Source organism: Natator depressus, chromosome 3 (genome assembly GCF_965152275.1).
Source record: "Natator depressus isolate rNatDep1 chromosome 3, rNatDep2.hap1, whole genome shotgun sequence".
Lineage (NCBI taxonomy): Eukaryota > Metazoa > Chordata > Testudines > Cheloniidae > Natator > Natator depressus.
The window spans coordinates 49,205,233-49,217,964 of record NC_134236.1 but is presented as its reverse complement, the minus strand read 5'-3'; the positions used below and the strand labels follow the sequence as shown (position 1 = coordinate 49,217,964).

Genomic DNA, 12,732 nt, shown 5'->3' with positions numbered 1-12,732 from the left:
GAGCATTCTTACAGGTGAGAAGAAATCCGTACAGCAGAAGAATGGTTGAGTGAAGCAAGGAGATGTCCCGGAAGTGATTGGGTTTTGTTTGCAGATCTGTGACTGGTGGGGGTACACTGACTTTCAGTCTCTCTTCATCAGTAGAATGAAGAAAGAGGTAGAGAAAGTCTTTAGTCAGTGTTGAAAAATAGAGATAAGGGGCACTTTTTAGCTATGCCCTCCTCACTTCCTAATTACAAAGTCTCTAGAAAATCTAAGACTGATCATACTTATTTACCCTGATCAGACCTGGTTCACAAACCCTCTGTCCAACTCTTTCAAGCTGTTGTCCAGGTTGCCTCAGATTCTGGGTCAGTTTGTTATTTGGCCTATCATTCAAAGCTCGGTGGATAAATTATCACAGCCTGCCAGAAAGCTTGGCCTGGCATGCTGAATATGTTATATCTTAAGAAAAGCTACCTCCTGGATTAACTCAGAATCTTCCTCTGAGAGGGAAATTTGGCCTTTTTCTATAGCAGACCCTATGGGTCTCATTGTGGATGCATTCTTGGATGTGACTGGGAAAGAGTACAGAGTGCTGTGATATTTTATGCCTTGCCAGTTAGTTCAGTTCTGCAGCTCTCCCACCGTGTTTCTCATACAGAATATTAATTTAGGGTCAGATATTTGATTTCTGGTAAGCCCTTTACACTACTGCCTTGTCTTAACACATAGCGGAATCCTCAGCTGTTTCTCCCTATGCTGGCATCAGGGATATTCTGGGAAGTGTCAGGTGGGGGTGATCCTTGCTTGTGGGATAGCTTCTTGGGAAGTTGTTCTAACTTTCAGCAGTGGCTGTTTAAGTCCTAGGCTGCTCCCGTGACAGTTGGAATGGAGCAGAGAGATGGCAGAAAGCTGCACTGGTGTACCTGGGGATAGAGTCATAGAATCATAGGACTGGAAAAGATCTCGATAGGTCATCTAGTCCAGTCCCCTGCACTCATGGCAGGACTAAGTATTCTCTAGACCATCTCTGACAGATATTTGACTAACATGCTCTTAAAAATCTCCAATGATGGAGATTCCACAACCTCCCTAGGCTATTTATTCCAGTGGTTAACCACCCTGACAGGATATTTTTCCTAATGTCCAACCTAAACTGCCCTTGCTTCAATTTAAGCCCACTGCTTCTTGTCCTGTCCTCAGAGGTTAATGAGAACGATTTTTCTCCCTCCTCCTCATAACAATTTTTTATGTACTCGAAAACTGTTATCATGTCCCCTCTCAACCTTCTCTTCTCCAGACTAAACAAACCCACATTTTTCAATCTTCCTTTATAGATCATGTTTTCTAGACCTTTAATCATTTTTGTCGCTCTTCTATGGACTTATTCCAGTTTGTCCACATCTTTCCTGAAATGTGGTGCCCAGAAGTGGACACAATACTTGAGCTGAACCCTTATGAGAGCGGAATAGAGCAGAAGAATTACTTCTTGTGTCTGGCTTACAACACTCCGGCTAATACACCCCAGAATGATGTTTACTTTTTTTGCAACAGTGTTACACAGTTGACTCATATTTAGCTTGTGATCCACTATGACCCCCACATCCCTTTCTGCAGTACGCCTTCCTAGGCAGTCATTTCCCATTTTGTATGTGTGCAACTAATTGTTCCTTCCTAAGTGGAGTACTTTGCATTTGTCCTCATTGAATTTCATCCTGTTTACTTCAGACCATTTCTCCAGTTTGTCCAGATCATTTTGAATTTGAGTCCTATCCTCCAAAGCACTTGCAACCCCTCCCAGCTTGGTATCATCTGCAAACTTTATAAGTGTACTCTCTGTGCCATTATCTAAATCATTGATGAAGGTATTGAACAGAACCAGACCCAGAACTGATCCCTGCAGGACCCCACTTCATATGCCCTTCCAGCTTGACTGTGAACCACTGATAACTACTCTCTCAGAACGCTTTTCCAACCAGTTTTGCACCCTCCTTATTGTAGCTCCATCTAGGTTCTATTTCCCTAGTTTGTTTATGAACAAACTAAGGGATCTGGCCCTTTGAGTTTATCTGCATGGATTAGTGGATTTGATGATCAGATGCATCTTAACTGCAAAATCTGTGGTTTTTACAGATCTCCTGATGTGAAATCTATGCAAAATGCTAGTATATTGTAGCTTGGGATAGTTAAGGTGGATGTTGGATGGATCATTCTATAGAAATTTTTCCTGGAATTTGTGGAGAGAGAAACTGAGGAGCCTTTCAGGCATAGAAACTCATCCAGTGCTGTGGATCTATATGCCTAGTTATTGGGGGGACACGGAAAAGTCTGTCCACTAGAACTGGTGAATTTGTAGAAACTCAGTTTAATTTAATGAATTATTATTTATTTATCTATATTATGGTAGTTTCCACAAGTGGCTAGGTACTGTTCATATGTACAGGAAGACACAGCCCCTGCTTTGAAGAGCTTGCAAACTGAACTCTCATTTGTAATTACAAATTTAAAGTTAAAATAAGAAAAATATATTTAATGTAATATATTTCATTTTCTTATGAATGAAATTCATAGGGCTAGTATTCTGCCTGCTCTAACAGCAGTCAGGACGGATGTTTGCTATGTTTGTTTAAAAAAGGGGAGTTGCTATGTTTCCGTCTGCCAGGAGTAGCCTCAATCGTCACTCTGACTTCTCTTTCCTGCAAAGAAAATACAGAAACCCTTTGACGTTTGAAAGTGAAGTTTCGGGAACTTATCTGCAAGTTTTCCTAAAGAATGATGGGACAGCTCTTTAAACATGGGGAGGAATGGAATACAAAACTGTTGGAACTAATGTGCTGTATGGGTTAGTAGTACAGTATATATGATGGTTTGCATTTTCTAGACTTATAGTACTATGTTTGCTTTGGAAAGGAAAGTTATAAGACCTGCATTAGGTAGCATAGCAGAGCTGTTACACTCTGCAAAATTTATCAGAAATCATGAGAGAGCAAGTGCTATCACTCCTTGGAGACTTTCATACAGCAGGTTTAATTTCATTTCTGAATTTTATATTTGTACCACAGTGTTTAAAGTTGTCATAGTCTTTAATCATTGCATACAGTATGCCTAGTTTGCTATGTTTTGTTTTGAGATCAGGTAGGTTAAATGCATTTCTGAAGAGGTTGGCCTTTACCAAAGCTAAATTACAGTTGTTTGCCTCTATCTTTTTCATGTCTTTAACAGCTGACAGTTTTCTATCACACCACATTTTTTGTTCATCATAGCTGAATTGACAATGCATTGGTACACAAAATTGTCCCTTAATTAAATAGTTTCCTAAGGAGTATATATTATAGGCAGCAGTCTTTTACATGTTTTAATATTTAAAATAGACTTAAAATTAACAGGCAGTACAGATTGTAACAAGGAACAAAGTACTTTTTTTTGTCATATTGTTGCGATGGTAGCATTGTCCTAAAATACAGACTTTTGTTGTAGTCATAACTGGTTCATGCAAACCAAAACAAAGACACATCTTTAACCTGGGAGCTGGAACATTAAATCGTGTAATCTGGAGAACTCATGTTAATTTTAAATAGCTATCCATAACAAAATAGTTAAAACTGTTAATATTTCTGATTTTGTATCATTTCTGAGTCATGCAGTTTTTTATACTCTACATTTACCAAACCAGGGCTTCTTGCTTATTATGGTAAATTACTGACACCAGGAATGCTGAATCGCTAAATGAAGGTTATAAAAAACTTTATATGTGGGAAAGAGACCAATTAATTTGCCAAGGTTTTTCCCTCAAATACTGTGTGTTGTGCCCCTTACTTTCGTCACACATCTTGGGGGCCCGTGTTGCATGCACATCAGGGTCTGGAAAGCTTGAGAGCTTTGTATGAACTTTACCTATATACCATATATCCACATTACATTTCAATCGTCACCATAATCACCTACATTTAACAATGTCTGTTTCAACACTCAGAATGTTTCATTCTCTGGGTTGCTGTTGTCCAAGTGGAATGCTTTGTTTTTCACGTGTTACTTAAGTGCTTATATGTCAGTTCTGGTGCCTTAGACTGTCAGAATCATAAAGACTCTCATTAGCCCTCTTGGTCATGACAGTGGCTGAGGAAGAAACCGTGCTCTGATATCGGCCTCTCTGCTTCACACCCTCAAACACACTATGAATGGTCCCAAATCAGTGAATAAGCGGCAGTTCCATTGTACAGGGGGCTCAAGGGAGAGAATCTCTGAAGCTTGCACAGGTGGTATGCATTCCTGTCTACCATGAAGCTCCTGCTTCATGGGACCCCCCTGCTGTGTTGGATTGTGGATGGGGCTGACGGATCCACCTCTGAACAGATCTATTGGCCATTGACCTCACATTACGGCTGTGAAGGATACATTCGCTCTGAGGCTAGACTAGTGGTTGCAGGACAGCTCTACAGTCTTTGGTATGTGAAGAAGGATTTCTTCACCCCGATTATTGCCAAGACACCCAACTCCTGGGTGGGCCCTCTCATTAGACAAGACATTATGAGCAGCATTTGTTGTAATGAATAAGAACATTTGCTATGTACATAGCACCTTTCACATGAAGATCCCAAAATGCTTTATAAAGGTGGCTAAGTATTATGATTCCTGGTATAACCTGACCCTGATGCACACACAGGAAAATGACTTGCTGAAAATCACGTTATCGGTAAGAAGTAGAATTCAGGTCTCCTAATTTCCAGACAGGATTCACTTTCACTAGACTAGAAGATAACTGAGGTGATAATTTACATGTCAAGGTCTGAGCTGTGGTGAAACTAAACATACCTGATTCCTTGTTTTTCAGTTCTATAGTTTATTATTTTCAGGGTAAAAAGAGAGAGATCCTGCTGTACATACACATTTTATTTCCTTCTAAGCACAATATACAGATCATCATCAGTGTATACATTGGTTATGCTTGTTATTTATTAATATGTGGCTTTCTTTTCAGAGTTGCTGAGCATCCACAAATCCCACTGATGTCAATGGGAACTAAAGGTGCCCAGCTCCTTTGAAAATCAAGCCAATGATCTAAAATCTCACATCACGTAATTAAAATTAACTCAGCTCTGCATATTGTTTTATGGCCAGTTGAAGTCAGTGTAGATTTACACTAGCAAAGGTAAAATCAGATCATGTCAGGCTCTGAGTAGGATATGGCGTAGAGCCAATTTACACTAAGGGAAAGTCCAGCTGGAGCATATCTTCTGTGCAGCCTGCTCTCCCATGGTAGGCCAGCTCCAGTGATTGGTGCATGAGAAGTCAGCTTCACTGCTTCACCCACCTTTTGCAAGAGGGCAGTCACCGCCCAAAAGTTATAACAAGGGTAACAACTGTGTCCTTACCTTGTTCATGGGCTGAAAAAAGAGGTAGTGGCTCCTGGCACCCTCCTCCATTTTGCAGGCCTGCTCAGGCCAGAATAATGTTGTCTAGTGATTACACAGTATGTTTGAGTCTGCAGTTCATATTAGATTTCTGCTTGGATTTTAGTTCTATTTTGTATTGGTCGGTAAAGTCAGTGATTGAGGTGGGAAACCTTATCTTGCTCTTTGTGCATAGATGTAGGAAATCTGTTCTGATCAGTGATGTGAAAGGGAGCAAACATTAAAGTGAGATTTGAACAGTTTGTTTTTGCTATCTATCTTTTTAGGAACCCCCCTCACCACCCACATGCCTCTTTTCCTTTGTAGCCCAAAACGAAAGATCCTGATTCTTTAATGTGACCGTTCGGAGTGCCTGTTCATGCTTTCCATCTGTAGATGGGATAAAATCTTACTGTTTTATTCTGTTGCTTCTGTCCTGTTGCCTCAGTCTTTTGGGGAAATCTGCTAATACTAAGAGCTCCCACCTAAGAAAGTACTGGCAGCTGGAGCATCATGCCAGTGTAGTGAAATCCATGCCTGCATTTAGGGATGGAAGAATTCAAGACTATACAACCTTTACATGAAAGCGCCTCACACCCCTGCATATTGGAACAGGAGGGTCCCACGATCAAAAAGTATTTTGCTGTCAAATAACTACTCAGTAGTCTTTCTGTTGGTAAATGGTTTAATGATTAATTAGATTTTACAGGACCTACCGCAAGTGGTCATGGCTCTTAAGTGCACCTCAATCCCTTTAGTGGAACCTTGAGAATGGAAGGCCAAAGTCTTTGTTCTGGGGAGTGATCTTCCTGATAGTATTACTAAGAACAGAAGGAGACATGCTGATTTTACTGTAGAGGAGACCTGATATTTTGCATACAAAAAGCTTTAACTTGACTTGGCCTAACCAAATATTTTGTATTAAAATGAGATATTGCAAGAACATTTGTACACAAAAACACTGCTGTTATATATAGTGCCACTTAAATTAGTTCATGTATCTGTCTCAAAGATTGTTTCTCTGTTCTAACATTACTGGAGTGTTTATTTATAAATATTAATAAAATCAGCCATGCGGAACCTTTTGCAGTGCTATGTTATTTTAATGAAAACTCTTTTTTTCCTTTTTCCTTCCCCAGATGAACGGGACAAAGTACAAAAGAAAACCTTCACAAAATGGATAAATCAACACCTCATGAAGGTCAGTTTATGTTTCTGTCATACCAGTGACATGGAATATTACCTTGGGTGAATGTGGGTTTTACTAAACATTTGAAATGAGACCACAGCAGTGTTGCTGTGGAATAAAGAACTTGAGAGAGGAAGAGTCCGAGGTTTTGGGGGGTAATAGAGAAAATGAAGTATCACTGTTGTTAACTTTTTTGGTCCTAGCAAATGCATTTGCCCTAAGTGCTAGAGAATCTCAGATGGCAGGGTGATTTATTTGAGTGTTTATGTATGAAATTAAAATGATTCAGTTTTCTTTGAAGAAGGAACTAAGTTGGTTAATTTGTGAGGAGGGAAGTGACCTTGAACTTTATGAATTCAGACCACTTGAGGGGCATCAATGTGCTGTTCACTAGAAATAAATGCTTTCTAAAGATTAAAATATTTTTCCAGCAGCTTTCTTGTGGATGGCAGTGAACTTAGCCCCAGGGATAGCACATATCATTTTAGCAAGATGTGCAGCTTTTAGTCAACGGAGAGTTGAAGGCTGTGAGTTCACCTTCACAGTGTTGCCCTTTAGCTCTAAATTCAATCCGCTGTTTCATTGCCAACCGTCTAGCCCAGACATTTCTTTGGAGGAACAGATTGTGTGGTTGTTTCATGTAACTTTTTTTGCTTTTAGTGTATGGCAAAGGTTGAATTCATGTGTGAGTCACATTAAATTAAAATGCGTCTGCAAACTGTCAGAACTAAGGTTTAATTAGTGAGTGTAATATTGAAACACCATTGCAAAGGTTTGCTTATGTTCACATTTTGTGAAATATGTTGTCTAAATTTTTCTGGCTTATTTAATCATTTTGTCATCTCTCTTTGCTGTGGCTGCACTGAGGGTACTGGTGGAGTATTCAACACTTTCTGCCACAGAATTGGAAGTGTGTTACCAATCTTTGCAATCGATGCCCTTTACATTTTTTCACTTGGTCTCCCCGAGTTTTTAGAAGATGTAACTGAAACCAAACCTGCTGGTGAATCTGAACACGTGAAACTCTGAATCCTAATTGAGATCTGTTTTTTGTATCTTCTAAAAAAATTGAGCCACACAACCTCCCATTAAGTGAGCAACCTGGCAACTCAGTAGAGCCCAGACATCCACAATAAAATCTGATCAAAATCCTGTGGAACCCAATCTTTCCTTCAAAGCAGATTTTTCTTCTAAGCTGTTCCGTAAGTCCTTCCTGGCACCATGACTCCCTCAGGAGCTGTTTTGTCATTAGCTTCCCCATTGCAGCTGTGCACTACCTCTTCCTGAGTAGGGTGGGATAGAAGTCATGAACGCTGGTCATGCCAACAGTATATTGCGGCTGGATGGCCTCTTGTAGATGTGCTAGACTCCAAGGAAACATGCTCCGGTTAGCAGCTGCTTCACAGCTCCCCGTTCACTCTGACACCTCAACCCCACAAATCACCAGATGAGCATGTGTCCCTGCAGAGGGACTTCTGCCAGCTAATGAGAAGGGGCAGCATGCTGCAGAGTGGCTACTCCCCCTTTTGTGATGTTATTGTATATGTGAATGTATAAGAAATGTGCCCATTGTCCCAGGGTCTCGGCAACACCAACATACATTAGTAACAGACTGCCAACCATTGGCAGCAAAAAGGCAATCCTCAGATTAACTGCCATTCATTTGTCCCTACAATTTTAGATAATTGCTGCCTTGTTTCAGAGGCTGTTAATCTTTTTCTATACTAGAGATGCATTTTAAAGATATGGTTTTAATTTTGTGTGTGGGGTGGGGGAGGAGAGAGTTCATATCTGGGGTCTCTTCAAGAGTGTCCTTTAATACAAAATTTAAAGTCATCTCTGTTTGTATTTACAATATCTAGTAAACAAATGTTTATCAGAAATTGTAATTAAATACATCCTACTATATCATTCTCTTTAAATGGGCCTTAAAGTTTAAGACCTCAAATCTGGATTTTGTAAACATAAAATTTAAATAAATAAGGTTTTAGTCTAAGCTAATAAGGCTAGAAATAGTGGAAACAGTTTTTCTTTCTTTAGCTGAACATTCACTTGCAGAGCTCTTACCGTTGTAGTACTTTTATGGGAAGAATAATGACTTGGAGATTTATAAACTGCCTCTTGGAAAGATAAATTTGAAGTGATTTAGGCCCTGCTTCTGCAAAGGGATATGGATAAACAGACCCAATTAGTCCGATTGAGAGCCTTTGCGAGGTCAGTGGTCTAAGGCCATGATCTTGCAAACACTTCTGCAGGTGACAAACTGTATGCATGTGTGATTACAGCAAAAGACGCTTAATATACATAAATACAATTTTTGGCTATATATTTTCTGTTCACCTGAACTTTCTGACATCATCTCCTTCATAACTCAGGTGATATATTGATCAAATTTATCAAAGTTCTGTTTTACTCCAGTATTTCTAAAGGCAAGTGCTTGCATGCAGATATAAAAATAGAGAGTGACATAAAACATTCTCTTAGGACAGCACAGACCCAAGAACATATTAAGGAAATCTTTTGTGTGAAGGAAATACAGCTAAATGTACTGGCAGCGTATGTGGATGTACCTTGAGTGAAATCATAGAATCATGGTGAAGAAATGTTGCCTCACTAGTCTTAGAATCATAGAATATCAGGGTTGGGAGGGACCTCAGGAGGTCATCTAGTCCAACTCCCAGCTCAAAGTGGGACCAATCCCCAATTAAATCATCCCAGCCAGGGCTTGGTCAAGCCTGACTTTAAAAACCTTTAAGGAAGGAGATTCCACCACCTCCCTAGGTAACACATTCCAGTGTTTCACCACCCTCTTGGTGAAAAAGCTTTTCCTAATATCCAACCTACACCTCCCCCACTGCAACTTGAGACCATTACTCCTCGTTCTGTCATCTGCTACCACTGAGAACAGTCTAGAGCCATCCTCTTTGGAGCCCCCTTTCAGGTCGTTGAAAGCAGCTATCAAATCCCCCCTCATTCTTCTCTTCCACAGACTAAACAATCCCAGTTCCCTCAGCCTCTCCTCATAAGTCATGTGTTCCAGTCCCCTAACCATTTTGGTTGCCCTCCGCTGGACGTTTTCCAATTTTTCTACATCCTTCTTGTAGTGTGGGGCCCCAAACTGGACACAGTACTCCAGATGAGGCCTCACCAATGCTGAATAGAGGGGAATGATCACGTCTCTTGATCTGCTGGCAGTACTCCTACTTATATAGCCCAAAATGCCGTTAGCCTTCTTGGCAACAAGGGCACAAGTCAAGAGAGCTGTACCTGCTTATGCATTATGGGCGAGTTTGACCCATAGTTTCTAGCTTTGTTATCCTGGATTCAGTACAACATACTTGCATATATACCTTCCATAATCTGTTGCAGAAGGTAGCTATATACTTTATCTATTGCCATATCTGGCCCCTAATTCAAACTGAAAAGAAAAGATGAAGAGAGGCCAAGAGAAGCATTTGAATGTGATAGTGGTATGGAATCCTGACGATAAGTGAGGGGACTTGCCACACCTTTCTTCATCTCCTCCTTTCCCCTTCTTCTTACTGCTTCCTTTCTTCCTTCTTTTCCCTTCTCCTCTGCTCACTTATTGCCATGCTTTCCTCCTCCTCCTTTCTCCCCAGGAGAAATTAACCAGAATGTCCTTAGTGGAATGTCACACTTTTACCTGCTCAGTGTACATCCCAAACAGATTCACTGAGAGTAAGTCAAAAGTGTGATCCTCACACTGGCATCAAAACCCTGTTATCAGTCATCCAATGGAAATCCCTTAAAATTTGGTAGGACTCTAAGAAGAGGGTGGGAATCACTGTCCCTTTAATTATGTCCATGTATGTAAAATCTTGGCACTTAGGCCTGGATTCAAAGCACCTAAGCACATGCTGAACTTTAAGTCTGAGGGCTTGTCCACATGGAGGCTTAAGGCAGGTCTACACTATCGCTTAAGTCAATCTAACGTACATCGCTCAGGTGTGTGAAAAAGACACCCCCATGAGCGCCGCAAGTTACAGCGGCCTAAGCACTGTCCACACCAGCGCTATGTTGGCAGGAGACACTACGTTGGCAGAGCTGCATCGGTCTTCACCAGACACACACATCGGTGCAGCTGCGCCAATGTAGCACTTCTAGTGTAGACCTGCCGATTAGTGTGTGGCAAGCTAGGATGTGAATGTACAGTGCCGTAGCTTGCCACACAGCAGCAGGGTCCACATGGTGACTTACTGCTTGGTGTGCTAGTCAGCTGTAAATATACCCCCAGGCTTGCTCTGTACTGTCTCCATATGGACACGTTCTGAGAGTAATCCCATCCCTATTCAGCAAAAAAAGCTAGGCATGTGCTTAAAATTAAGCATGTGGTTAAATGCTTTGCTGAGCTAGGGACATAGTTATTACCAAGGTAGGCACCTTAGAAATTTCTGAGATAGTTTAGATCTAGGCTCCTAAATAAAATAATTATATTAATTGCAAATGTAACGTAAACTTTTCAAAACATTGACATATTTCACAGTTACTAGAGCCAAAGGGATTGCCATTCAGTATTTTGTAATGCTGACATTCCTTTCGTTTCAGTTCATTATCAATCTGATAGAGCTGATTAGAATACTGTTTAAAAACTAATGGTGGAGCTTTGTTTAAATATTATTTTTTAAACTGTTGACATACATTCTGAAGAAGTGAAGTCTTGGACTTTATACTCAACTAATACCATGGAATATATTTCTTTAACAAAACTCACATTATTTGTTAGTTGTTCAGAGGAGTATTCATTTTATGCAATAACAGCCACAGTTATTGACATTTGGATGAAGGTCTTGAGCTTTTACTACTTGAAACATTTTTGTGGTGTAGCAGGTGTTTTGTCTTTTCTACAGGAATGAATAGTACATTGAATCACATTACTTTTCTATAGTGAATAGTCAACAACTGACACGCCAAAGTGGCTAAATTTGTTGGACTCAGAAGTTTCCTTCTCAGACATCTGTAAAAATGGCCCTAGACATCTGGGGTGAGAGTCAATGTACTTTGGAGCCAAAGACTGTTTCCTGAGTTTAGTGAGAGTTGGCTCTGAGGCCCCTGATGTCTCAGGGCACAGGGAAGAATTAAAAAAAAAAAGGTGATATGACAGGCTTGAAATGAGAAGGACGGGGAAAGAAAAAAATGAGTAGGTAGGGGCAGAGAGTAGGATTAAAGGAAGGAGTAAACGCATGAGAGAATAAGACCACTTTGTCTCCCCCTCTTCTCTCTCTTTCTGTATCTCCTTTCTGAAACACATATTTAAAAAAAAATTCTGCAGCAACACGCACCTGCCCCCCAAGAATAAATGTGTTATTTTTAAATAAGGTGCTCCAGGGTTTCAGCATCAGAAATAATGACCCAAGTATTGAAAAACAGGGCTTTAGTGCTAGATAGCAAAGAGCAATTAGACAAATATTTTCAGAGGTCCTTACTTTCAAAGCAAACACAAACATATAGCACTTGAACTCCAAAATATCCTCTCCAAAAAACAAAAACCAGAGAAATGAAACACATTTCAGTCTTACCATTTCTACTAGGCGAAGAGGTTGTAGAGCACCTCTTCACAATCCTTGAAGAAGCAGGGTGGGACCCCTACCTCAGCAGAACACTTGGGATGGGAACTGTCTACCACCTGGGTAGAACACCACATCCCCAAGTATTGCTACCATGTGACCAGAACACAGGCTATCATTGACAGCAGTCACTTGTTAGGTGCACACACAGTAGAGTGAATTATGCTTTATGTCCCCCCTGGATTCTCCATGGATTGTGCCCCAACCAAGAGGATCCTGGACGTACTAGCTACCGTTCCTGAACAGATGTGATAGAAATTGTCCCGCAAATCACTATTTTAGGTCTTAGTGACAGTCAGGTGTACCTGTTGCACAATATACTTATAACACTTGTTTTGTGATTGTTTTTCATAATTATAAAAAATCTACAATTCCACAAAACACCATCATTGTACCATACCAGAAGAAAGAAAGAAGTGCTTTGTAGATTGTAGTGGCAGTCTGTAGTGCTGCAAAGATTGAATGAATAATAGAAATGTGACTCTATTGGTTCCTAATACCTCTAATATAGCACATGGATTGTACAAGGGCACTTGGATCAATGACTTCATGGAATGTGTCGGTGGACATTTAGCTTCATAGCTTC

General features: G+C 40.4%; 1 protein-coding gene across 15 annotated transcripts in view; it reads left to right on the top strand.

The window, feature by feature from the left end:
- The window catches only part of DST (dystonin), a 460,168-nt gene that overhangs the window by 159,212 nt on the left and 288,224 nt on the right, over window positions 1–12,732 (top strand). For all 15 annotated transcript variants that reach the window (XM_074947869.1, XM_074947855.1, XM_074947860.1 and 12 more), the window contains one exon: window positions 6,512–6,573. In XM_074947869.1, the coding sequence (XP_074803970.1) occupies window positions 6,512–6,573 (62 nt within the window). The remainder of the gene's footprint in view (window positions 1–6,511; window positions 6,574–12,732) is intronic.